General features: G+C 44.3%; 1 protein-coding gene across 1 annotated transcript in view; it reads right to left on the bottom strand.

The window, feature by feature from the left end:
- FGF9 (fibroblast growth factor 9) overlaps nucleotides 1-23,070 on the bottom strand; it is a 26,189-nt gene extending 3,119 nt beyond the window's left edge. The window contains exons 1-2 of the mRNA XM_025895000.1: nucleotides 22,228-23,070; nucleotides 15,682-15,785 (exon numbers count right to left, since the gene is read on the bottom strand). Of these exons, the coding sequence (XP_025750785.1) occupies nucleotides 15,682-15,785; nucleotides 22,228-22,504 (381 nt within the window). The 5' untranslated portion in view covers nucleotides 22,505-23,070. The remainder of the gene's footprint in view (nucleotides 1-15,681; nucleotides 15,786-22,227) is intronic.
- Nucleotides 23,071-27,531: the final 4,461 nt, after the last annotated feature.

Here is a 27,531-nt window from a genome sequence, read left to right as displayed (position 1 = left end):
AACACAGCTACATCTCTTTTGTCCTTCAAAAATTGCAGAAATTCATGTATAAACAGTAGGCAAATACTTCATCGTGAACTTGACAGAGCAGTCAGGATTTAGGATCAGATATGTAGGGACACTAACAATCAGCCTTTCAGAGAAGTGAAATAATTTCTTTATAAATTCATCAAACCTTTTCCTTCTAGGACACCTAGAAATTCTGGCTGTCAGAAAGCACTGGATGGAGCAAGTCAGTGTCAGTGACTTTGGATCAGGTTCTGTAAGTATTGTGGGACACTAAAATCCCATAATACCCTTCTTCCCATGCCCTGCAAGGTTGTTACAATAATGGCTCATGTAGTACCAAGAGAGAGAGAAATCAACATCCACCAGGATAGTCATCTGTGTAGAATCATAGAGTCATTTAGGTTGGAAAATACCTTTAAGATCGTCGAGTCCAACCATGAACCTAACACTGCCGAGTCCACCACCAAGCCATGTACCACCACCACCCTGCACAGCATTACTAGCTTACACTCATGTTTTAAGTATGCACTCCATTATTCAAGCCAGAAACGAGTCCAATGCAGGGGTGAGGCTGGTCCATCCTGCCAACACCACCTTCTTGTCCCACCAGCTTAGGATGGGAAAGTCTTGATGAAAGCCAACTCTTCCAGTATGGAAAGGATACAATGTTCACTTATGATCACTTATGATCATCATCATCATAAGTGGCTTGCATTTCTCCTTCTGGCTGTGACTTTTAGAAAGTCCCTCTATTCATAGTTGAAAGCAAGATTTAGCCCTAGAGTACAGCAATTTTTGCATACTTCTATTCTAGCAACTGACTTCTCTATCAATTTTCTAGTGCAAACATTTCCTTGCACCATACTTAAAGTTGCTAGATGTCTTTGTCGAAAGCTGACACAAATACCAAACATACCCAACTGGAACAGCTATGGAAAGTAACCTGCATTCCTGTGAAAGGGGAGGCTGCCTGCCTTGCTCAAATAATTTAGTTCAGGGCCAAATAAGGAGGTGACCTCAAAATTATATCAATCAGATGTTACACCACATTCCACGTGTTTTCTGTGAGGACTGTTCATAGAGCATTCAATTCAAATTAATTGATTTTCACTTCACTACATTTCCACTCTTCACCTGTTAATTTTTTTAACTCGGAATGTTCAAATAATTGAATTGTACAAAGATGCACATATCACAAGCACAAACCTCCAAGACAGATTTAATTCAGAAGTCTGCTAATGCCTGGTCAATTAGCAAGCACAGGACCCCTTTCCCTTCCTACATTCTCTACTACCTAACAAAGGAGAAAAATAATTATGTTTTCCTATTTCCAGGCAGACCAATTAAAAGTGAGATTGTAAATTATTAAGGTACATAGTTACAGCTATCACAATGAAAGTTTTGCTAGCTTGTTTAAGAATAGCTATTTCTGTGAAGTAGTTCATTATAAATAAGTGAAAATACACAAAACACATGTACACTGCTCAGAGTGTGGTTTCATGACTCTAAAGAACATTTGTGCTGCTTAGTAGTTGAAAGAACAGTGCAAAACACTTTAATATTCTTTCTTTTTTCTTTTAAATAACCCTATGGATCTAAAACTCTCATTAATTTTGTAATCTGACAGAAGGAAGCCTCTTCAGACCACCATTCCTAAAATCACAATAAATACCTTTCATGCCTAGTAAATTCTGTTCTATATCACGTATCATTTTTCCCTTTTGCAAACTGCTACAGTGATTCATAAGAGACAAGAAAACACCTAACCCAGAATTCCAAACAACTATGAACAAGAAATATATCTGATGTAGTCAGCACTTCCTATATACCTGCTGCACGTCATCGCCATGTTAATCCATTCTGTCTTAATAAAATCATGTTCGAATATATAATCTCCTAAATAATTTCATGGAAATCCCTCATTATGGCTACATGGCACTAATAAAAACTGCGTATGTAGTGAAGAGAAACAACAAAAAACCCCTATTCTTTTCTGAAGTGGTTTGCTCTGCTGTTCTGCCTACCAACACACACATTTTACATGCCGTTGGCCCTTCCCATGCTGTAATGCAAACAGCCTCTAGAACATACTATGTTCAGCTAATAATTAACACTCATCCAGAGCCGTCATAAATAAAGGTCTAGTTTAGCATTTGCTGTGGTATTGTCTGAACTCCCATGCTAAGCCTGTTAGTCTCTGGCTGGGTGAACAAACTCCAGCCACAATGAGAAGCCAAATACCAGGGTCCAAGCAGCTCCACTTTCTTTTCCAAATTAGACCACAGTGTGAGGCAAACTCTGCACACTGAGTGTCTGACTTTGTGAGTGTCACAGAGCTTTCTTTGATGAGTTTCTCCAAGTAGCGTTTTTTTCAGAATGCTTTGTTTGATAATTTGACAGAACATGAAAAAGAAAAAAAAAGAAGGAAAAAAAGTCTATCAAAAGGACCAGCTGACTGTTTTTTTGTGTTTGCGTCAGTACTTCTCCACAAGCCTTTCAGACAGAAACCTTACAGGGCCAGAGAAGAGATGGGGAAAATAGTCAGGCACCCATGTTGCCACTCATACACATTTCATATTTCACAGCACTTCTAATAAGATGAGGGAAATCAGACAATGTGTCCTGGCAAAACCACAGTTAGGCAATTGCGTTCTCCCTACCTGAGGTTACCTTGTACTTTCACAGAGATGGAGCATTCATCTTCCTTTCTTCTCCTAAACCACTTAGTTACAGTTCTTTTTATATATAAATCCCTACTTACAAAATAAATAAAAAAAATGTGTGACTGTTCTGTGCTGCTGCCACAGAGTAGTTATGACAGTGCTTAAAGATTAATATTTTTCATACAAAAAATCCCAAGACCCAAGAGAACCTGGTCCCCTTGGTATCATGATTGCCAAAAGCCACAATACCTACACAGATACACACCCTGTGGTGATTCCATGTCCCTATGCAGACGACAGAAAGGCAGAGCTTCCTGAACAAAGCAAGCAGACTCCAGCAGCAACAGTAAAATCCCAGGAGACTGTCAGTGCAGGAGGGATTTCATTGCTTCACTCCTTTACCCTGTTGCCCCACTTCTCCCACTCCCTTGCTTTCCACACTATCACAGACCTTCTCTGGAGGGACCAGACTGGGATAGGTACTACACTATCCCAGGGCTGTTTATGGAGTTCTTCTGACATGAGCTGCAGGAAGATGAGATGCCAATTAGGCTTCAATCCATTTTTGCCACTGCCAGCTCCTCAGCTCTTGGTTTTGCTGATATCCACCCCCTTGAGAGTCTTCTTTGCAGCATCTGTCAAGCTTTAAGCATGCCCTCCCTGGACATGAAATCATTATAAGACGAGCAACCCCACTGTGCCTGAGCTTGCACCTGCCAGCATAGGCTGGCATCAGCATGGCATCAGCAGCCATGTTCCTGTTCATAAAGGCTTGATTTAGATCTGTCCAGCTAAGTGCATGAGATGAAAACTCATTTTCACCTAAATACCCAGGGTCTGCTCATGATGCTTTTGGAAGTCATGACAAAACTCCAGGGACAAGTCTCGGGTTACATAAGCTGTCACAGTGTCATTTCTCTGGAAGCTAACAAGCTTCCTTCTCCACACCACAATGGAGTAGGACCAAGACAAAGTCAACTCTTACAAAACAAACAAACAAACAAAAAACAAGTGTGTTCCCCTACATTCCATGCCAGCAGGAATTGGCCCACACTGTGTCATTTACTAGTCACACTTCTGACCTCTATTTTATTTTTGGTTCCCCCAGCACAATCAAGAACTGCAGTCATCAATGTTATCTAAGCATCTAATTTATAACGCTTGGCTGAACCCTTCCAGGAATCAGAAAGCAAGGTGGTATGCAATTTGATACAGGGGTCAGAGCCAATTTTTAAAGAAGACAAGGGAAGAGTTCCCATCAGCTTAAATGGAACATGGATCAGGCTTGCAATGATAAAAAGGCAACAAATATTTTAAGACACTAAAAGAACCATTTCAGGCATGCTCAGATTTACTGAAAGCTGTAACTTGACCTACCCCAGCTCCCCACTCCACAAATTCTCTTCTGTCAGAAGACAACATATATGTCAAACTAGGGCTGCTATCATCCTACAGCTACACACACATACTCTTTAGCCTGAATACTAGTTAAGCTTTTAACTGAATGGAGATTTTTAAGTAAAACATGCTTTCCTTAAATCCAACCAAGACGGAACATAGTACAAAAGTGTTTTGTCAGTATTTTTTACTTTGTTATGTGGTTCTCTAAGCACAGAACACAGGCTTAAAGGAAAGATGGCCCTCTTTCAGCAGAAAGTGCTGCCTCTTTCAGGAGCAGCAAAACTCATATGCTGAAAAACATTGTAAAGTGGGGGATAAAAGGCACTTAATCTGCGTGAATCTCTACATTCAGTGAGTACCCCCCAAAACTGGATTTATCCATCATAAGAGAAGCATTTCATCTCTCAGCTACAAGGTGTCACCATAAAACCAGCAGAATGCTCAGTGCCTCTCATAAAACACTTCTGTCACAGGGACCAAATAATTATTATACGTAAATGTACACTAAAATACTTCATGTTTTATTCTTTCAGCAAAACGATTTGGTCAAGGACTGATGAACAAAAGCCTGTCTCTGTATTTTGCTATTAATTTTATGCAAAGCTACCTGCTAGGTACTAGCTCAGAGGACAAGGACAGTACTGACCACATTGTCATTCTGGATGACAAACAAACACAGCATCACAGGCTATCACAGTCTGGAAAGATCCAGCTCACCTCAATGAAATGCCACACATCCACTGGAGTCTTGGAAATCAACAAACTTGTCAGAGAGATTTTAAAATCTACGGTGCTTTAGTGGGCACTATAGCAAAGAGTTGGCACTCTAAAATCTTTACCTGGCAGGATTTAATAGCATATTCAGTTTAAGCTGTTTAAAAATGAGGCCTTTTAATTTCCCACCTCTTTTGGACAGGAAGGAAGGCCAGCATTTCAAAGAGCTGCTGCTGAAGAAAAGATGTCACATTTCCCCTTTTGGACAGCAGTGCTCCTCCATTGACAAACACTTCTCATAAATGATCTCTCCAGAGATGACTCTTCAGACACTTCCCCCATTCCTTTTCCCAGAGGCAATTCCTCCATAAAGTCATGGATTTAGAAACGCAATTTTTAGTGTTTCACTTTCTGAGTAGAACAAAAAGTAGTTCCTTAATATTTTTCAGGAAATTCCCTCATCTTTGGTGTTGCTATGCCCTGCCTTAGGGAAATGCTGGAAGTCAGGTGGCTCTGCTCCTCCATGAGACCCCGACTCATGCACACCAGTGGACCTGTCTTTCAATGGGTCAGACTTCAGTCATGCAGTTAATTTCAGCTTTGATGAAAGAAGTTGTCATTCTGTCTGAAAAAAACCAAGATATATATATATAATAACAACTTGAACAGAACTGGTGACTGAAGAGCTCAAAGACCAGGTTGTTGGTCTACCAGGTACCTGCAACACATGGACTTTCCAAAGAATTCAGGTTTTTAGAGTATAAGAAAAAAAAGAACTTGGTTTTTTGTTTAAACTTTACAACATTTTTATATTCTAAAATAACTCAAAATATTTTCTTGAAGTCTTCCCTAAAGAGTTTCCTATTTTGAGTCTGATTATACACTAGATGCTGTCCTAACAAAGGCATCAGCAGGCTAAAATCCCCCTTGCTATGCAAAAGTATACACACTAAAAGACTGTCTCTAGATTGCAGACTCTCAAAGGCAGGAACCTTGTCTAGATTTACATTTTTAAAATTATGAATACAATAGAGTTCTTATCTTGACTGGGATCTGCTGACGCAACCATAAAATTAATTGGTGGGTTTACAGGAGCAGGTTCAATTCTGATTCCACTGAGGTCAATGGTATTTCAACCATAATAGAATCAAGTCAAAATTTCTCCTGATTCACAGTTGCCTCTTATAATTGTGTTAAATTTGAAGAGCAAAGTTTAGCAGATTAAAGATGCATGGCCTAGGCCAGACCTCAAAAATATGCAGCATCCACACCTGAAGACAAGTTTTACCTCAGCAGCAGCATGTGGTACCCAGATATAAAATCTTATCTTCAAATCAAAAGTAGTGGCAGAGGTCTGCCTTTATAAAAGGAATGAAAAGGAAACAAAAGGGCTTTATAAAGGGGAAAATATGGATTTACACTGTAACAAGTTTTATTTCTTAAGCTTTTTGAATGCAACACAAATGAATTGCATTACTGCCCATCACCAAATCAGCCGGAGCACATTCAAACCCCAAAGCAAATCTCAACTTAGACAAAATCCCTAATGAAGTCCCTGCAGGGTGGACTTTGTCTACTCTGTCTTTGAAAACGATGAATGGCAAAGTGGGAGAGAGTGCCACATTCACATCTCCCTGGGTCCTGAATCAGAAACAGAGCACATCAGATCTTTAACTGACACAGCGAATAAATCCCCAAGCACATCTCAGTGTGTCACTGCTGCTGATGCTCTTTTAGCAGGTCACTTCAACACAGTGTTCTCAGATCAGCCGAAGACACTGAACCTTTTCACAGCTCTGGATAGTTAACACAGCTAGCTCCAGAAATGTTCAGGGCTGCAGTGACTGGGAGCAACAAAATTGCAAAGAAAAGAATCTGAAGATGTCCCACTCTTGCTTGCTGGGTAGGATTTGGGTTTGTGACGTAGTTACGCCAACTTCAACAACTACCTGCTTTCAGAAGCACAGTGCTCAACCCTTCTCCCATTCCACATTGCACCCGATTCCCCCACTGAGCACTAGTGCTTGCCCAAACAGGCAGCAAGCCAGTTTCAGGAAGCTAAACCAGAAGTGAAGCAACTCTACCAAAAAAAAAAAAAAAAAAAGGCAAGTTTTTTGGTTTTTTCTGTGGCTTTAGATTCCTAAAATGACCTCCTGACATGTCGGACAAGTGCCAGTGTTGGAGCAAGAAAGAAAGAAATACACAATAGAAGGAGGGAACCTCTAATCTCCTATTTTCATAAGAACATAAAATTCCAGACATCTTTAGCCAGGGGAGAGCAAATCATCAAACTAATGTTTGAGTAAAATCTTGCTTAACAAAGCTTAGCTTTATATATATGTACACACACACACACACATATAGTACATAATTTATGTAGAAGATACTCTAATCCTGTCCCAGACATGTAGTGAGAGTCCAAGATCAGCAGTGAACTACAGACCAAGGTAACGAGGTCATTGAAGGTTTTCTCTCATATAAAATTATCTTCAGACCTAGTAAGCATCTGAAATTAAGTCCTCTGAGGAATATCAAAGATCTGAGGAAAAGTGTAGTATCTATCTCATAGACACTACTAGTAGTCTTCAGTGACAGGTGTTATAGTCTGTGAAATTCTGATTTAAAAAGTACTGAAGCCATAGTTTAAAAAGAACCATAACAGTTACAGTTTCTCACAAAGCTTTCTTGCTGTGTCAAGCTTATTAATTGAACTATCAATTCTTCCTAAACCAGTACCCACATCTCAAAAGACCTTTCTTTTCTACTGAGTCCTTCATACCTTGCTGAGTGGATTGCAGTTTCTGCTCTCATCCCCAGTGCTGGTACCTGTGGAGAACATCATCTAACAACACCCAGCTTCCAGCAAAGCTGCTCATCCAAATTCCAAGAGAGACTGTCTGCAAAGGTGAAGTAGATGAGGCAGCTCAAGTTTCAGGGGTTTTCTCAGACTTATGCCCTCCACAAATGTCCACAATCGCAGAACTGTTTCCTACTGTACAGTGTAGAGAAAGCATTTATGCTTAATCTCCCAGCTCCCCGCAAAATTCCCTCTGGCCAGCTCAAAATCTCACTTCCTCACAACCTGAAACTTCACCATTATCCAGCCTAAGCTTTCTTGTGACCCATTCAAACCAATCCATTCTTGTACTCTATTTCAAGGACTTTTTTTTTCCTCCCTGGTGTTAAACCTCAACATATTTACAGAGAGCAAGAGCATACCCTCTCAGTTTTCATTCTGCAGGCTAAGTCAAAATCTTTAGACTCCATCATTTGATAGCCTTTTCATCCCCCTGATCATCCCAGTAAGCCCTTTCTGCACCTGTTTTGGTTTCAATCCATCTTCTTTAACACAAGTGACCAACTGCATTGTGCATTTAGACTGAACCCTCCCAGTGCTGTATGTAGCGGCACTGATAGAGCTCTCCCTGAGCCTCACAGGCAAATATTTTAGGTACTTTAAGTCACCAGAGCCCTTCTGTGAGGTTGCCTCCTGTGCTGGAAATACTTCCCAGCTTAGCAAAAATTTCAATAATACATCACTACCTTTTTATGGTGAGATGTTTAATGTCCCTAATAAAAACAGGGAATAAAATCAGTCCAAGGACCAATCCATAAAAACTCCACTAATAGCTTCACTCCAGTCTAACAGCTTTCAGCACTCCCCATTGCTGTCTTCTCCTCAGAGTTTTCACCATCTATCATACAAGTCTTCTATTAACACTAATTTTACCCACTGTAACAAATGCTCTCTTCTGTGGGTCATACCTAACACAGCCCTCCAGATTAGCACAATTTCCCATTTCTAGAAAAAGAAATTCCTACCAAAAATAAAATACTAGGTTTGCCTGAAACAATTTATCCTGCTTCAGTAAACTCATCTTCCGTGTACTTTCAGGTCCTCCTCTACTGTTTCATTTAGAAGCATTTTTCTATGCCCCAAGCACAACCCAAGTCAGACTGACAGCCCTTCAGCCAAACACAAACCACGCAGCCAGAGGTACACACACACTTGAGGATGGAAAACACCTGCATTGCCTTGGAGAGAAGCAAACACTCCCTCACCAGGGTTTGCTCCCATCTTTGTGCTATACCTTCTGGTGACTTGGGAAGGAACCACTGTGGCTGAAGACCTTCTGCTTGTCCAGATTTGTTTTCCAGTTTCCTGCTTCAATTCCCCAGGCAGCAAAGAAACCCTTGTGCCAGGAAAAGGGAGCGGATGGACGGTTGGAGGGAAAGCAGTCGCTTCTTTTAGCAGTGCTATTGGCTGCCCCTGCTCCCTTTGTTCATCCCATGACAGGGAATTCCCCAGACCCATGTTTCCACTCCAAGGAATATATCAGAAATAGGGCTAGCCCACTTAGCATCCACACTCAGACTGTATTCCATTTACAGTCCCACCTGAGTACACCATGTTGGCAAAGACTCCTGTTCCTTTTCATTTAATAGCTTAAAAAGATTTCGCTTTATATCTTAGTATATGTTTCAGGACCCAAATCAGCTTTATTGCAGGAATTGCCGTTTTATCCCCATGCTTCTACACCTCTAAGACACAGGTTTTTCTGCAACTTGCCCTTTTCCCATTCCTCACAGACCCTCTGCTAAGTACTCACAGCCTTTTAGTCTCCAAATCCTTGCTTGCAGTTTCACCCTTTCTGGGATAGTGTTTCCACAGGATTTTTGCATTTCTGACAAAGTTTCAAGTTTCCTTTACATTCAGAGCCATAATCACCTTTTTGAACTGGGCCTCTTCAGATCTCAGAGTCTGCCCATCAAATTAGCTACAGGCCTGCTTCTTGCAGTCTCCTGCTTAAAGCAGATTTACTCAGGAAGACACGAATCACTGTTTTTGCTAAAACACACCAACAGGTTTTTGATCGCGAGAGTGCCAGCTTTTCCTGAGCAATGCTGCTTGTGAGGAAAACCTGACCACTCCTTGCAAGTCAGCTGCCATAGAAACTGCTTTCTGTCTCTCCACCATTTATACTGTTTATCAAAAGGCACTTTATTATTGTAAATAATAATAATAACACAAGCAGAACAGTTTTTAATCTGGTGCTGCAGCCATTACCCCTCCTGGGATTTGACCACTCTCAGCCTAGAAGTCTGTGCCTTCACTCAAGGAAATTGCATTTAATTCTCCTTCCAAAAATTGTGCATTGCAACTGTGCTGTTTCCAGGTTCACCTCAGCCATGGTACCTATGATGAACACTGATGAACATATAATCCAGATTATTATTAAAAATTAAAAAAAAAATCTATCTGAAGCGTATGGAAAAGCTTTAGATCAGAGGTGCTTAACACTAAAAGGAAAGTGTGATGACACTGCAGGGTAATTTATTTATTTATTTAAATACTTGTAGTGATCATATACTTGGCCCAAATGCTGTTCCCAACATGCACTTTCAACCTGTTTTTTTCTTGATGTTGTTTCCGTGCACCTTGACCTAACCTTTGAAGGGCTGAACGATTCCCTTCCCTTATTTGCATGGGAACGTAAAAGATATTTTTAGAATGCAGCCAAACAAATCCATGCCTACATCAAGCAATTTTCAGTAAACTATGACAAACCTTTTTTGTCAAAAAAAATTCTGTTCATCTGTCTTTGTAGCTGCATAGCCCTTCCAGGACTGTGGGGACCCAAACAAAAGCATAAAGCACTGCAGGTGCAGCCCTGCTTGGACAACAAAGAAGCGTATCGTCACCTCCCTGCACACTTGCTGGGAAAACATGTTCCTTCAAGGACAATTCTCTCTCCCTCTATCCTCCTCCAACCTCTCCCTAGTGTTTTAGGAGCAAAAAGCAAGTTTAGTATCCCAAAACAAGCTTTCAGTTAATTTTTTGAAGGACAGCAATTTATTACTCTGTTAAAAGCGTTCCTAAATATCACCTTGCAGCACAGACCCTGTAAGTCAAACCCAGAGGTGTGTAGTTCCCTCTCTGGTTCCCAGTCTGGGCTCTTCAGCCCTGTCCCAGCTGCTCTGTGGCAACATGAAACTTCTCTCTTTACTCTCCCCTGGCCTCTCCTTCTATACACTCCTAGCTCTTTCCCCCTTCCCCAGAAGTCCACCATCTCCACTCCTGCCTTCCTCCTTCCCTCTGCACAGCTCCCTGATAGCTGCTCCAGATCTTCCAACTACCAGTATTCCTCCTGACCATCCAACCTGAGCTGTCTTTTGCCACCTGCCAAGGACACAAGGAGCAATGGAGGCACCAGTATTTCACAGAATCATAGAATGGTTTGAGTTGAAAGGAACCTTTACAGCTCATTTAGTCCAACCCCTTTGCAATGAGCAAGGACATCTTCAACTGTATCAGGTTGCTCAGAGCCCCAGCTAACCTGACTTTGAATGTTTCTAGTGATGGGGCATCCACAATGTGTCTTGTCAACCTGTTTTATTGTCTCACCACTCTCATTGTAAAAAATATTTTTCCTTATATCTAGTCTGAGAAGAGGAGTGGGGCGAGTCCATGTTCTTGGGAGATTGGTGGGGTAGGGATGTCAGCAGTGGGATGTAGCACAGCTCTCTACTGCAGAACAGCCCAGGACTACCAGAGCAGCCGAGGTGAGGGTGTTCCATGGTCTTGCTGTGCTTGAGATAGCATAGCACTGCCTCAGAGGACAGTCCGCAGGGGGAACAAGAGGCACCCCATGGCATGGGTACACATCACTGTCTGCCACGTAGGTGCCACCTTTTAATATGCCCAAGGGCAGCACAACGATGGGGACAGCCCACAAAAGCATGAAGGTCTTGGGACTGATCAGAGAGACCTCCCTCACTCCATGGCATGGCCCTGAGGAGCACAGCTAAGACACGTTTGCTAATGTTCTTGTCAGAGGTGTTGGCAAGAGTTGTTTGGCACTTGGGAAGGAAACAGTCTTTGAATCTTCTCTTAACACCCTTAGGGTCCTGTCTGTAGTTTGTATTTTTCCTCTTCTCCAGTGACAAGCACAGTAGCTGTTGTAAAACCTGATGAGTCATAGCTGCAGGCTGCAAGGGAAAGACAAGGTAAAAGGAGAGCAGAGACAGACAAGACGGAAAGCTGCTGTCACTAACCAGCTTCCAAGTCATTGCTATGTAGCTACCACTGGCTTCTCTGCAGTATCACATACATACATCTTCAGCTTTCCCTGGCTAAATCCATGGTTTGAGGAAGAACTTGAGAACAGCCACACTATGTTACACATATCTGCCTAAGAGCAGCATAAGAGTCACTGTGCCCTTCTGACCAGAAAGTGCAGTCAGAACTGCCCACTGTAACGGTGGGACGTTGGGAAGAGTTTGTCAGGCAGCTAATCTAGAAGAAAAGCAGAACTCTGAGAAGGCCAAGAGTAACGTGTTTTGATCAAGATATGCTGAAACTGCCTTTACTGCTGTCTTTCATGAAAACTGGCAGCAGTCACCAACCCTGGCTGCTCTGCTTTGCCGTATGTCCCATCTCCATACACAAATACACTGGGAAAAATCTTCCTGTGACAAATGTTTCAAACTCAAACATAGAAGGATAGAAGTCTTTTAGGTCACTGATTTGATTCACACCTAATATATTTTTCATGCAGTAATTTGAATATGAATATGATAGTGTCATAGACAAAGGACACCTGTTCCAATAGTGTTGAGTACTGAATGCCTTACAAGTGGTGGATCTAAGCACCTACTTAGATCCACAACACTAATGTGGAGCAATACCAAGTATTTCTTAGGCTGCTATTCAGTTGTGTGTGGGAAACAGTTTTCCCACCATAGGAAACACATTCACAGTGTCATAAGTGTACCTACTCCATGAAAAAGCTGGTGTTATTCATGGCCTTTAGAAAAGAAACCAAGACAGAGGGATCCAGCTCCCAGCGCAGCAGCACAAGAACAACTTACTGGTGCAACAGAACAGTTCCACTCAAGTGACTGCTCTGCTTAATGCAGGTGAACAACTGAATTAAGTTTTTTGCAGTCTATCACATATCAGTCTCAAAACTAATCTTGCTTAAACTAGTCTTCTACTTCACCAGAGAGATAATTCTGTGCTGGATTGTGCCTTGCTTCTAGTTCAAGCTGTAATAGTTATTCCCTCAGAGAACTTACTTTTCAATTAAGTGGATTTTTTCACCAAACCCAAAAATGAAACGTTGTCACTTAAAAATGTCCAGCCAATTCTACACAAAAATCTGCTCTGAGGCATGCTTATCTCAGTGTTTCTAAGAGAGCTGACAGTTGCTGAAATATAGGCACTAGGATTGCTAGTGTTGACAAGGCTTTAAAGCGTCATCACATTGAGTAGCCATTAGAGGTTATATTTCATTGGAAGTAATGTAATTCAATTACCATCACTCTTTAGTATGTCCCATCTCTGGAGGCTGACAACAAGCCATATCATCCATCAGATTTTAACCTGAACTTTGCATTCTAGCCTCACAGATTGCCAGTTCTCCATTATGAATGGCTTCATATTTTTAGTGTCCTTTCTTAGGGAAAAGAGGTTATCCAATTATATTGCACATCCATCTGCCTGCCTGTCTCTCTTTCCTTGGCTTTTCAACTAGTTTCAATCAGGAGGCAAAGGTCTTCAAGAAAATTAGGTTCCTATCAGTTTTTCAACTAATCAGAGGCATGGTAAAGAAGAGAAATCATTTGCACATCCCACTTGGGAGTGGTAAACTATGTAATCCCTGCAAACTGACAATCTGGTGAGCATGGACAGCTAATACTGTCTCTTTCTCCATACAAGAAACACAAAAGGCTGAGGAATTTGTGCTATTGCAGGGACAGAAGGTCAGGGAGACCCACGTCTTGTCCTGTGAGACACAAACCCCTAGGAAAGCAGACTCCTTTAGAACTGTTGTTCATGGAACAACTATTTTATAAATGCAGCAAGCTTAGTAATTTACAAAGAATTTCTTGTGCGTATTTCTTCCGCAAAGAATGTTTTGAGTAATTCACTCTGACAGTCAAACATATTGCAAATAGAAAATATAAATTACACAGAAAAGCAAGGTAACATTTGTTTTCCCAAGTCTACGCATTTAAGCTCTATCAATAAGCACATTTTCTTTCTCAGAATATCTGAAATGCAGAGTAACTGATTCACTATGTTTGTAAGTTTAAATGATTACTCTTACTGATGATTATCAACATTACTGATTCATATTACTGTTGTTGTTCTGCCTTTTTGCTGCCTAACTGAACCATAAAAGTACTCATGACTTTGCTAGTTCTTAATCACATTCATCAACTGCACAACGATTGTGATTTATGACAGCTTATTCCTCAAAGGCAACCTGTTTACATCTGTCATTGTGTCCATTCCCTTTCTCACTCCCTCTCCATCCTTCCAAACTTTACCTCCTCTGTACTACTATTTACGCTAAATCCCTTTTCTTTGGCCTTTCCCACTCACTGGCTCTCACCAACTCTATATCTCACCTTCTCCCATGTCCACACATCCTCCATCCCAGTCTTGTCCCTCATTTTACTACCTCTTTTTCTGCCTCCCACATACACTGTCATTATCTGTATTTTCTGGCTTCCTCCCCTAGCCTGCTCTTTGCTCAGAAGATAGTTCCCTTCCCCTCGCTCACACAAAACTTTACTAGAAAGAGATCGGTGAACCTGGACACACTTATAAAAACACTTCTGCTGGACTTTTCTGGTTTCGCTTCCCTATACTTCTCCATGGATCACATTCATGGAAGCTGCATTTCCCTCTTACTCTTTCTGTTCCACCTGCCCATTCACCACCAAAATCTCACGTTTTCTCCCACTCTCATTGTGGCCCCCACCTTTTCCCAGTTAGTGCTGCTCTCTGTGACAATTATCTTCAGCTACACCCAAAGCTACACACTCTATCACTTTAACTTCTTTTTGAGTGTTTCTCTGCAACATTTACTCTATCAGTCGACCACTGTCACCTTCTCTTCTGCTTCTAATGACTCCCTGGGAATGCACAGCTTCACTTTGCTTTAGACATTTGCTTACCCTTCAATACTTCCATCCTCTTCCTCAAAGACAACTGCTCCTCTAGTCCTTGTAAACCTCAGAGGTTGACATTTTACTGCTAGAAGAGTTTGCCTTCTACCATTTGGGGAGTTACCTGATCCATTTCAGATGCCCCCTGCCCACAGTCTACCCAGGGTGTGAACTCCAGCGTACATCATTCCCAGATAAGGGTCACATCCTACATACACACACACACACACACACAAACAAACACACACACACACACACACACACTCTCCTCTGCTGGAAGACAGCCCATGCTGCTGAGAACAGTCACCCATCAGCTGCAGGTAGGTTGGCAAACTCCCACGTCCAAAATACCAAGTTTTACTCCTCCCTCATATCCATTACTCACTCCCGCTGCCATTCCTTAGGGAGCACCAGCGGAACATTCAGGACAAGACCACCAAGCCTCTTGCCCTCGTTCCCATACTTTTTATAACTTTTGTCACACTTCTGTTTCTCATTTTCTCATCTACATATGCCGCCCTTTCCCTCACGCTCTACCTTATTTTGTCAATTCCTAGAAAGCTCTCTGCCTACGCACAAAAGGAAGCCACTCCGTCTCAGTTTAAGTTTCTACTAAAAGGACACATTCACAAATCTTACAGTCTTCACAAATCTTTTAGTCTTCAATGACCAGCTCTGGTCATCAGTCTCTATTGCTTGTATCTAAATTGCCATTCATCTCCATTATTACTCTTGCCTAATTTTGTCACCTTTTCCCTCTCCCATATTCATTATGTCACCCACAGGGTCTTGTTTCAAATTAGACTGCAAGATATTTAAAGCAGAAAGAGTGCTGATACAGCATATACACCTAGTGCAACAGGAGCTTGTAGAAGCTGGTGTTTCCCCCACAGAATACAAGTATCATAACTGCCCAAGGCTAGTGGGAACTTACCGAGCCGTACAGTTCCCCTTTCTCATTCATTCCAAGGTAAAGTCCACTGTCGACCCCTCGGATGCTGACCAAGCCCACTGCTATACTGATAAATTCCAGTATACCTATAAAATGCAGGAAAAAAACAAACAATGTATATATTGTTTCAATTGAAAGATTTTTTTTTCAGATGTGACTGATCCCTGAGTGTCAAGTAGCTATTTTCAAGGTTGTTTTCCCATTTTCTGTGTTGTTTGGAGGAACATAAGGAACAAACAAATATACAATATTTAAAGTCCTTTGAGTGCCGGTTAGAATGATGAATTACAAACAGCATTAATGTACCAAATTAAAAGATTACTCTTAATCTTTCTCATCATTTCCAAACACAAACTCAATTATACTCTGATTTGCACAGCAGATAGTACATTCAGAGAAAAAAAAAGTTTTTAGAGTGCCCGAATTAGTGGAAGTGAGGAACCAATGAAATTTGTCTTGCAAAATAAATTCTGAAAAAATACGATTTAATCAGAATTGTGAGATAAAACAATGTTACACATGGAACCAAAAGATCTACTTCCAGCCATCAATGAATACAGGGAAAGATTTACTCACAGTGTGATCTTCCAGAGGCTTGAGAAATTAAAATCCTTAGTATAGTCCACTTCCACTCATTTCTGTTTAGATAGTAACAATTCTCCCTGATATGTTATTATTTATTCATCTCAAATTCAAAAATTAAAATATCCTAAACCTAAGTAATAGTGTATACAGGATTAACTCTTCCCATGCACACAGACATTTGTGCATGTAGAAATAATATTTTGCCAAGAAGCACTGCTTCTGCAAAGCTCCCAGGTTCAGCATCCACGTGCACAGTACAGCAAGTATCAAGTATTGGCTCATCTGGTTCTGGGGGCTTGGGGATTTTCTGGCAGCCTTCCCTGCAAACTGCTTACCTCTTCAATGAGGATGCTACCAGCCAAGCCTTGCACAAACCTAGAAGTCTTGTGTAAAAAATGGAAATTGCTTTCTATTTGGGAGTGCTCATCTTAGATTGTAATGATCTCACAGGAGTTATCCAGCAGCATTCAGAAGCATGCTGCTGTGTTACTTTCTAAGTCACAAAATAAAGCACAGAGTAGCATTTTCAATATATTTTGTGAATTTTCATGCCTAAGCCCACCATATAACTATTTTTAAAGCTCATTGGAAACTATATGTATATGAAATAATAAAATAAGGGTATAGTATGTGTTGAGCCTCATGTGGCAAATAAAAAAGCACTTTCATGGATTTTTTTAACAATTAATTTGGCATCTCCCACAAAATAGTTGTGCACTAATCAATAACAGGCATGAATCACAAATCTAACGTGGCACAAGTTGAAGTCAATGGGGAAAATTTATAGCCAAGCTAATGTGAAGATGAAAAGTATTCCCTGTAAGGGACTATTGATCATTACCTTATATATTATTCAGTACTACAAACACCATAGTCTTACTGTTTTGATAATCCTGTTTTAAGGCCTGAGTATCTTAAACTATTCTCTACATATGCACAAATAAAAATATTTAGTAATTTTGGATTCTTTTAAGTAATACAAAGTGGCAGCATGCTGTTTATCTGGTGTATGTAGTATCTCAGATCCAATCGATCCATGGAGACAATTTAAACATTCCTATTATATCTGGACATATAGTACTTCCAGATTTCTTACTAAGGTTTTTTCTATAAAGCTTTTACCAAAATATCGTGTTACTTGGTACATGTTACCAAGCAATTTTAACTGAAGTTAAATCTTACATTAAGTGTGTATTATACAATACTGTAGCTAAGTTAGTGAGTCTGGCATCTTTCACAACAGTCTAAATGTAGTCTTTAATTGCTGTTCTCATTTCAAATATTTGGGTGCACGCTGCTTAGTGCATAAAAAGAACAAAAAACACTGTCACATCCTATCGTAAGTGCAGAAGATGAATTTAAGGTACTTTGGCAAAGAACATCCACATATTTCTGGTCAGAATAGAGATTTTTTCATTTGAAATATTCAAAAGCCTATTCACAGCAAGTTTTATGTGCCATATTAAGCCCTTCAAGAGATTATCTGGGGTGAAACATACAGTCCTACAGAAGCCTTGTCAGTTTAAGGATTTCATGATTTGCCCCTACAGTTCTGTGAATATTTTCACTGTATAGTTTCTATAATATATGGATAGTACTTAGGGTCTGAACCAGATATTAAAATAGATAATCCTCCTCAAAATGAGGCTGGATCAAATGGAAATCAGGGCATCTCCAAACTTTAAAAGCTAGGGGCCTATTTATAGCTAAAAATGGGGAAGGGAAGCTTTGAGGAAATAACTGTCTCAGTACATGGGGTACTGAATTTCTTTTCACCAGACACTGAGCATTTTCTTTAATGAAACCACTTCACAAGAAGTTTAGGAAGAAAGTTTTGGGGAAGTTATTTATTCCTGACACATCAGCCCTTCATGCACCTTCTTCTACATGATCCAACTTTGACCATGCTGAACGGCAGCAGGACACCAGCCTGACATAAAGGCTGGTCATGCTCTCCTGTCAGGCTCACAGGTGAGAGGGGGTGGATCGTTCACAAACGTGAAATTTTAACTTCCATCTAGCTTAGCTCTGGTGAAGAACAGGCCTACAGAAAAATTTCCCTTGGCTTTTAAGCAATGAACACCTCTGCAACTACACAGTCTTTTTGTTGTTGCCGCTTTGCCCTTTGCACATTTTTGTCTTTGGCTACATATAGGCTTTCTTTGTATTGATGGGTTGAAGCAATTTAGTTTCCCCGTAGCACTCTAACACACCGAAGACAACAACGAAGACGGTAAACTCTGCCAGCCAGTTCTTTGTAGGGCTTCCAAGGGAAGTGAAAAGCAGGGGAGGGTGAGGGAGCGTCCGGACCCTGCTCTCCCCAGGCTGCTGCGCGTCCAGCGATCGCCCACCCCGGGAGGGGCGAGGGAAGCAGAGCCCTTCGTGGCTAAGAAGCCGCCGGGAGGACAGTCTGGTGATGGGGTGAGGGAAGGAACTTCCCCGGAGCCCCTCAGCTTCCGGCGCCCCCCTCCCTTGCTCCCGGCCGCCGGCCGAGGCTGCGGCGCGGGGCTGCGCGGAGAGGCGCGGGGCTGAGCGCTCCGTCGGGATGCGTCCCGCCTGTCGCAGCTGTCACCGCTCCGCCCGCTCCCCCACATGATGCCAATTAAAAGACGGGAGGGGCAGACACAGCCCCCCCAGGCAGCAGGGCCCTGCTTCAGTTTCAGGCTCTTATAGCGCCCTTGCCCTCTTCCCCTCATCCCCTCCCCTTGCAACACTCAATAGCGGGGGAGACTGTCGAGGCCGCTCGGCGCCCTTCCCTCCCCCTAAAACCTGGCCCACGCTTCACAGTCCCGGGGGCCACAGCCCTCCCCGCATGCATCGCCGTCCTCCCGCCCCGTGCCGTCTCTGGGGAGAGCCAGCAGACCGGGGCGGGGGGCAGGCCCGCCCCGCCGCATACAGCAGCAGAAGAGGCGGGCAAGCGCAGGACCCCGTCCGTAGCCGCCCCCGCGCCCTCCCGGCGCTGAACCTGCCCCGCCAGCCCAGCGCCGGAGCAGGCAGGGCGGGCCGGGAAGGCGGGAGGGCGGGCGGCTGAGCGGCTCCCGCAGATGATGAACGCAGCGGTTCCTTGTAGCAGCAGGTCCCGAGGAGCGGAGGTCACCTGCTGACAAGCTTTTTTTTTTTTCCTTTTCCTGCATGCTCCTATTTTTTTAATGCTGTGCATGCAGTACTTGTGCTGACGCACAGAGGCACGCCTCTCCGCTGTTACAGAGTTCCTGAATTTACAATGACTCTAGTGTCTAGTCAATGCCCTAGACTAAAGGAGACTGCATCAAAAAAAAAAATTCTTTTGTGACCCAGGAGAGATAAGGCTTTGATCACCTGAGATCGCATTACGGGGGAGACCGAGCCGGACTCTCCCGGGGAGCTTTTCTTTCAGAGATGGACATCTTGCTGCAGGAATTGCGAAATGCCAGGGCTCCCAGAACCGGGCGAGTATAGACACACAATATGGCTCGGTTTACTGTATGCAATAGGCACACATCCAACATAGCATCACAAAAGAATTACTCTTATCTGATGTCTCTCCAGAGGTGTGTGCGTGTGTGTATGTGTGCGGGGAGGGGGATTCCCACAGGGCAGAGCCCAGAGAGGAGTTTACGCGCAGCCCCTAATGTTTTCTCTTTGTCCGCCTTATTCCTGAAAGAAAACTTCCTTCTGACGCGTACCCCCACACTGACACGCACACGCGCGCAGGTTTCCCAGCACGCGCTCGGAGGAGACCATGTAAACCCGCTCTCCCCCGGGCAGCTCCTGAGATGGGATGCAGACCTCCCCAGGATCATCACAAGACTTTACAATCACCAAAACCCAAATAGCATCTGCTATTCGGTGACCTTCCCGCAAACACAACAGCAATCTCACAGCACCGATACAAAAGCACTGAGATCCTCTTCCCTCCCCCCAGAGAAGCCGGGAGCCCCAACACATCTTATAGGTTCGCCGTGCCCTCTCTACCCGACCCTGGAGCGAGCAGGGGCATCACCGGCGCACTCTATGGGAGAAGAGTTGTCACTGGGGCGCGTCCTGCGGGGGGGAGAGGGAGATCAAACCGACAAGGACAAAAAACCCAATCTATTTAAAGCCACGGCGCTGCGAGGAGGTGAAAGAGCTGCCCCTCGGAATTGTCAGCTTCCTAAACTGCGGCTGGATAGCCATTTTTAAAAACAGACGCCGCGAGTAATGTGGTCACCGCCGCCTTGCAAAGGGGAACAGCTGGCGGCCCTCCTCTGGGGCGGGCGGGGCCCCGCGGGCCGCCAGCCCCACACCGCCCTGGCTGGCCGGTGCGCAGCGCCCTACACCTGCTGCGGCCCCGCACGCGCCTCCCTCGCCGCTCCACACAGCGCCGCGCCCGCCGCTCTCTGCCCGCACCGCAGCGGGCTAGGGGAACCTGCGGCGGTAGCTCAGCAGCCACGCACGGCGTCTGCCTGTGCCAAGGAAAACGCCTAGCTGCAAAATTCCCCTCACTCCGCGGCTGCCTGAAACACTTTCAGCACTTTTTCTCGCCAGTAAGCGTGGATGTTGTGCCCCGGGGATAGCCGCGACGCTCCCCCTTGCCCTGCACCCACCCCCGTGGACCCCGGGTGGGTGGGCGGCGTGGGAGGGAGGCAGAGCCCGTAAGCAGCACGAGAGTATCAGGGAGCAGCGGATGCCGGGGGATGGAGGATGAACCTGCGACCATGCGAGAGCCTCAGTCCTCTCCTCCTCCGCCCCCCCCCTCTGCTTCCCTTCTGAGCCCTTTGGAGATCATCTCCTGCAACACCAGCATTATCTAAACAGCTTCACAAAGCAATAAAATACAGCTTAGATATCGTTCAACATCTGGCATTAAAATACAAAGAGAGAAAAAAATCACCACAGGACTTTGTTTTTACGACCGAATTTAAGTGCTGTCAGGTTAGTTCACTCACAAGTTAACTCCTTCCAACAGCTGGGAGCGTGGTGAGCTAACCTGGCGTATTTTCCTCACCCCTCCTTAAGAAAAAAACCAAAGAATCAGCTCATCCAGGCTGTTTTAGTTACTTTCATGCATTCAGTCTGCCAAGCCTTTAACAGACTCCCTGACAGCAGAGAAGCTCCAGGCCCACTGGACTCGCGTGTGCATGTGCATGTGTGGATGTGTGCGTGTGTGCATGCACAGGCTCTCCGGAGCGGCCGGGGCCATCAGCCCTTCAGCCCTCGCTGCTGAGTCACAAATAGCGTCCCTGGAAAGGAAATCCATGGAATGCTATTTCAAATTCGCTGCCAGCCTGACACGCCACACAGCTCGGGAAAGGCAGATTTTGGCGCAGGATTCCCGGCGGGTTCCGGACCCCACCTGCGCTCCCTCCTTCCCGGGCCGCCGGCCACCGGCAACGCCGCACAGCTGCGGGTGCGGGCTCGGGCGGGCGGCGAGCACCGCTGCGGGTCGGCGGGCGCTGCCGGTGAATCCTCGCCGAGCAGCGAACCAGGCTGGGTGTGCAGTTCGGGCAGTTACTAGGGCAGGTAATCGGCAGAGAAAACGAAAGAAAAGCCCTCGTCAATTTGCGTATAGGACGAGAGCCACTCCCTCCAGGAAACTCGGTGAATTTTAAATTGTCGTGGTTAATGATTAAAAACCCTTTAAACTCTCGAAATCAAATCATTCAGCAGAAACGTCCCGAACAAAAATTCCACCACCGCCACCACCACCTCCCAGTACGCGTCTGCTCTTAAGCAGAACTTGAGGCTACACAAACATCGCTACTAAACACCCGGCGACTTCGGCGAGGGCTCCTGCTCCGCCGCGGTGGTGCCGCTCGTGTACATCTGCAACCCCGGACACAACTCATTTTTCCCCTCGGCAGATCAGTCATCAGCACAAACCCCCCTTCCCGCCCGCCTCGAACCCCCCCACCGTCCCCCCGCCCGCAGTTCTGCCCCATTATTTCATCACATGACCACTAAAGGGTTAAGGATAATACCTACCAAATCTGCTGTGGTCTTGCCTGGTTCCCTGGATAGTACCATTGGGGAAGATTTCTAAATGAAATCCAGTCCTGCAGTATAGCTGTCTCCGCCTGAGGATCCCCTTTAAATGGTCCAAGTCCGTGACCGCAGGCCCCCTGGGTAGCCCACCTGCCTCAGACTGACCCAGGTGGTCACTTAACAAAACCGGACTATCCACCGGCAAAACGGGCACATTCCCAAAGGGTACTGCATCCTGCACACCGAAATAGTTCCCAACTTCACCTAAGGGAGCCATCAGAAGATTCTGCTTTTAGAGAATGAGAATAAACAATAATGATGGTGCCAAACCCAGGAGATATAAGATTAGGTATATTCCACTCCTCTCCCCTCCCTAGCGCAGTTACAGAGAAAATGTTCTTTCTTCAATCCATTAAATGCATAAATAAAAGTAATATTCTCTTTTGACTGGTACAGGTTCAAGGTCAAACCAGTTAGTCTAAGAAACCACCACTTTATACTCACACACTGACATATTTATAAACATATAGATGTGTATATCTATATAAATGCATATATCCCCAGCTCTTAGCAAGCAATACGGTCTTCAGCCCATCCAACTGTAATAAAGAAAAAAAATCCGTAGTTTCTCCATTTGGTTTAAGATAAGAATGATCATAGCAACTTAAATACCTAGGCGTTATAGGGATTTTTTTTTAAGATGCACAGGCTACGTCAGGATTTATGGATTCTGATTCCAGAAAGGCATGCGCTGTTTTTACTCTATAACAGACTGCATACATCAGCATGAATCCTGCAAAGGGGGAGGGGGGAAATCTCACGTTGTTGGCTGAGATAAATCCAAAAAAAAAAAAAAAGGAAAAAAGAAAAAAGGAAAAAAAAAACTTTTGACGTCCAAATCTATTATCCAGAATTCTCAGGAGGCTCAGCAGATGTCCACTGGTTTAGGATTATTGACGATCCACAAGCAAAGCAGCAACATACAAGTGCTTGTGTCTTTCTTGGCTGGCTCGAAACAGGTGTTGCTTCTGCAGGGCTCCCTGTGAAATGTTGTACTCCAGCACTGAGCTGCAGCTCTTGACTGTGGATCTCCATCCAGCACGCAGAGTGGCGCAGGAAGAGGCATTGGGCTGGGTTTAAGGTAGTCCTGATTGCTGCTGGAAGGATTCTCCGAGGTCCTAGCGCTCAGCTCTACCTGCTGCAATACCAAGCCGCTTCCAGGGCTCGGCACGGCGCGGAGCGGCTCTTGCCGCTCTGCGGCAGCGCGGCGCTCGCCGGCAAATAAATAAATAAGTGGGCGAAACTTTGGGGGAGGAATAAAGCGACGCGATGCTAAATATACCGCGCCCGCCCGCTGCGGGGAGCGGGCTCCTCGGGAGATGCCCGCATAGCCCGAGTCCCCCCTGACATTGGCGGGGGGAGCGGGGCGGGCAGCGCCCTGCCTGCCCAGCCCGAGCCCGGCCCGGTGCCCGGCCCCGCCGCAGGGGAGGCGGAGGCGAGGCCGCCCCGCACCGCACCGCAGCCCCCGGCCCCGGCCCGCTCTGCCGCAGGTAACCGGGCTGCCGCTGTTCCCAGGCGGGGTTTCAAACTCGGCTCCGGCGGGACGCGTCAAGTTCGGGAGCTGGGGCTGGGTCTGGGGGGTCCTTATCGCCCACGCCGCATTTCTTGCCTTCTCCACTCTGGCCCCCGGCCCCGGCAGCCCGCAGCACTCTCGCCCTGCCTCTGCGCTGCCGGAGGGGCAGTTTCGGGGATACCGGTGCGGGTAAGCGCCAGGGCCCTGTCACCGCCCGGAGCGCTCCGGGGGCGAACCGGGTCTCCCCGCGCCCGGGCTCGGCCCCAGTATTTAAGAACCCGGTGGAGGAAGGGAAGAGAGGGCCAGGAGGTGGCATGGGGTGAAGCGGGGGTGCGATGCGAAGTACGTGTTCTCCTTTCACCCCAACAGCCCCCCCCCCCCGAAAAAAAAAAGTTATTTAAAACTGTCGGGAGACACCCGGCGAGGGGAGAGAGAATTTCTGCTTTTCTTATGATGTTGAGGATTGGTGTTATTGTGGTTTTGCCCTTAGAAAACAGCTGTGTTAACCAGCAAAGGAACAGAGGGTCTCCTGCCTTTGCAGAATTCTTGAGCAGAGCTCAAGGACCTGGCACGATGCAGAGCCTTGCACGAGGGAGAGGACGCTCCGGCAGCCCCTTGAATTGAGTGCAAAACCTGAACACAGGCTCTTCTGGGAATGTTGGGGAGGGAGAGAGGCAGGGAGAAAAGGAGAAGAAACTTAATATCTTGGGGGCTGAGGGGAGAGATTGCCTGGTGTGAATGATGATGTGCACCACTGAGGTAGCGGGGTTCAGGAAGGTCATTGGTGGAGCCTGGAAACAGAATTCTAGAGAAGGAGAATTTTGCTAGGGGCTTAATTTAAAAATAATCGACTCTGCATGTCCTCCTGCTCAGTGGGCATGCGGTGGAGGGGGCAGCTCTCCTTGCCTTCCCCACCACAAAAGCTAGCAATCCAAATCTGACTGGTGCAGCCTTTCCGCATCCCCCCACTTGCCAGTGTGACTAAACACAAGAGGAGGGAGGGAGAGAGACTAGTTTCCAAATCTAGCAGGGAAACTGCTTCAGGGAAAAGCTGTGTCCTGAATCCCCATGGACCTTTAGGGAACTGACACCCGCCAATGGCGCATGAGCCACCCCCTTTTATTTGACAGTCTTTATTGCAATTTGAAGGACGGGATGTAGAAGCTTCAGAGCAGGGTCACATCACTCTAGTTCTGTACAAACCCACAAAAAGAAACAGTTGCTGCATGTCAGTCCATGCATTTTGACATGCAAGAGCAGAAAAACCCCTAACAACAAAACAGGAAAGTCATTGCTCTCTGGCAAATAGTTCCAAAGTATTTACCCTGTATATCAGGTTTAAGGACAGTGCTCTCACACACACACTGCTTATATCAGCATGAACAACTGCAGAATGACTTGGGAAAAACTGCAGAACTCACCATGTCAAAAATCATTATTCTTTATCAACTCGATCATGGCAGTACCCAGAGGCCCCATTCAGGGCTCACAGTCCCATTGTGTCGGATACTGTAGACACATGTAATAAGAGAGATGGTCTATGCCCAAAGAGCTTATGATCTTAACCCATGATGAAAGACAACAGGTGTATAGTACAGACCCATGGGGGAAGGATAAGGGAAAAACAGCCTTGAGAATAAAAAGCAACAGGCCTGGCCAGTGACAAGTGTTTGGTGTCAGAAGAAGGTTTTAAGGAGATTTGAAGGAGAACAATAAAGGAGCTTTACGGTTATTAATGGGGAGATTTTTTCATGCATAATGGCTAACTTGGAAGAGAACATAAAATTGCTTATTAGGAAATTGGACTGCTGAAGAGTGAAGGTTTGTGCCACTGGCAAAGCAAAGGGAATGTTGCTGAGAGACCAAAAAGCCTGGTATCTGGTGTGCTCTCAGTCTAGAAGCAACAGGGAAAGAGGCTCCCAGCAACTTTCCAGTGCTTTAAAATTTACATTTCTAGTCCCAGTGAAGAGTATTATGTGTATTTTTTTTCTCTAGTTCAGGCTTCAGTATTTTTTAGCTTGTACTTCGCACAAGCATACCTTGTGAAAAATATCTGACAGTAAAGAAGAAAGTATTGGTATAGTTGCCTTTTTTTTACGGAACTTAAATGAAAGGCCACGGGTTATTTGCTATAGGAAGTTTAGTGTTATAAAAGTGTTATCTAAGTTGAGGCTTTGATGTCTGAATTACTCATAAGTATCAAAGCCACACATGAATTATGCAGGACATCCCCAAAATTATACCCATCTGTGAGTAGGTGGTGTTCCAACCCTGCTTCACATAAAATGTATGTGTGATGTGTAATGTCAAACTTACTCCTTACAGAAGTTTGGCATTGCTAATAGCTGGGGCTGTATTAAAAACCTACACTTTTATCCCCGAGACACTGAGGCAGGAACATCCCTAGCTCCCCTCTACTCGAGATTCACACCCACTTCCCTTATACCCTCCTGGAATTAAAGACTGCATCTGCCACAGTGAGTCATCAAGAGCTTACTCATCAGCTTTATGCAGGATTTTAACTCTTGAGAGCAGAGTTGGTCAGAAGGATCCTGCATGTCTTGAGGAGTTCCTGGCACATGGTGTCCTCACATGTACCACACTAATGTGACACCTCTGCCAAGTTTTAGATATTACGACTTTTTTTAAATAAAACTGTTTCACCCGTAGTCTGCCACCAGTTCAGTTTTAAATGATCTTTTTTTTAAAAAATAAATTAGCTTGCCTGGTTTTTCTTGGTTTATGTTTTCTTTTTTCATTCTTCCAAATTGCATAATTTCACTGAGAGTACAGAATCTTATTCTGGACCTTTAATGTATCTAACTAAATTATTTCCCAACCTTGCAGACAGACAAGTGAAAGAATTACATTATTAAAAAGAGAAGTGTTACAACTTTCCCATGAAATGCATGGCATTCGCCATTTTTACTAAAATGTCTTGAGGCAGAAAACTTTCAAAAGCTTTCTACAAATGGAGAAAAATATAAAAATATAAAAAAGTAATGCTATTTTCAGTTTTCTTGACAAATAAGGATTTTTAGGGTATTTTGAAGCATGATATAAACCTGGATATAAGACTATTAAGTAATCTCATTTCACTCGAGGCTGCTAGAATGGAGACATCAAGATACAAACTACTTGTTCTTTAACATAGATAAATAGGAGCAATTTTAGGGCACAAATCATCTGACCTATTTCAGGCGTCTACTTTAGGATGACATGACTCATGCTCTAAAGATGCTTAGTTCTTCCTCGTGTATGAAGGGAGCCTATATTAGATGTAGACTTCTACATGACAGAGGTCTAGATAGGACTGGATGGATCCCACCTGCTGCATTATACATGTGATTGAGAATTTCCCCAGCATGGGTGGTGAGAGCACCAAACTATTAATATAGGTGCACAAATTCACACTCCAAAGAAAACTCAAGTCACCTCAGCAAAGAAAAATTACTGGAAGTCATGATTATGAAACATTAGATTGCCTGGAAATAAACAATGTTTGTGAAAATAAAAAAAAAAACAAAACAAACCAACAAACCAAAACAAACAAATAACCAGAAACCACAGTGTAAGTCAGGTTAATTGGATTAACATAAGAAATGCCTACAAGTTTAGAAAACTTGAGCTAGAGGAATGTATTTGCTTTCTCATTTCAGTGACTGTAGAAAAAATAGCAGTATTTATGACCAAAAAGATTCCTATAAGAATTCCAGAAGACAACAGAAAAG

Source organism: Manacus vitellinus, unplaced genomic scaffold, assembly GCF_001715985.3.
Source record: "Manacus vitellinus isolate BGI_N305 unplaced genomic scaffold, ASM171598v3 scaffold_2_pilon, whole genome shotgun sequence".
NCBI lineage: Eukaryota > Metazoa > Chordata > Aves > Passeriformes > Pipridae > Manacus > Manacus vitellinus.
The sequence above is the reverse complement of the archived record's forward strand: the minus strand, read 5'-3'. Positions and strand labels throughout refer to the sequence as shown.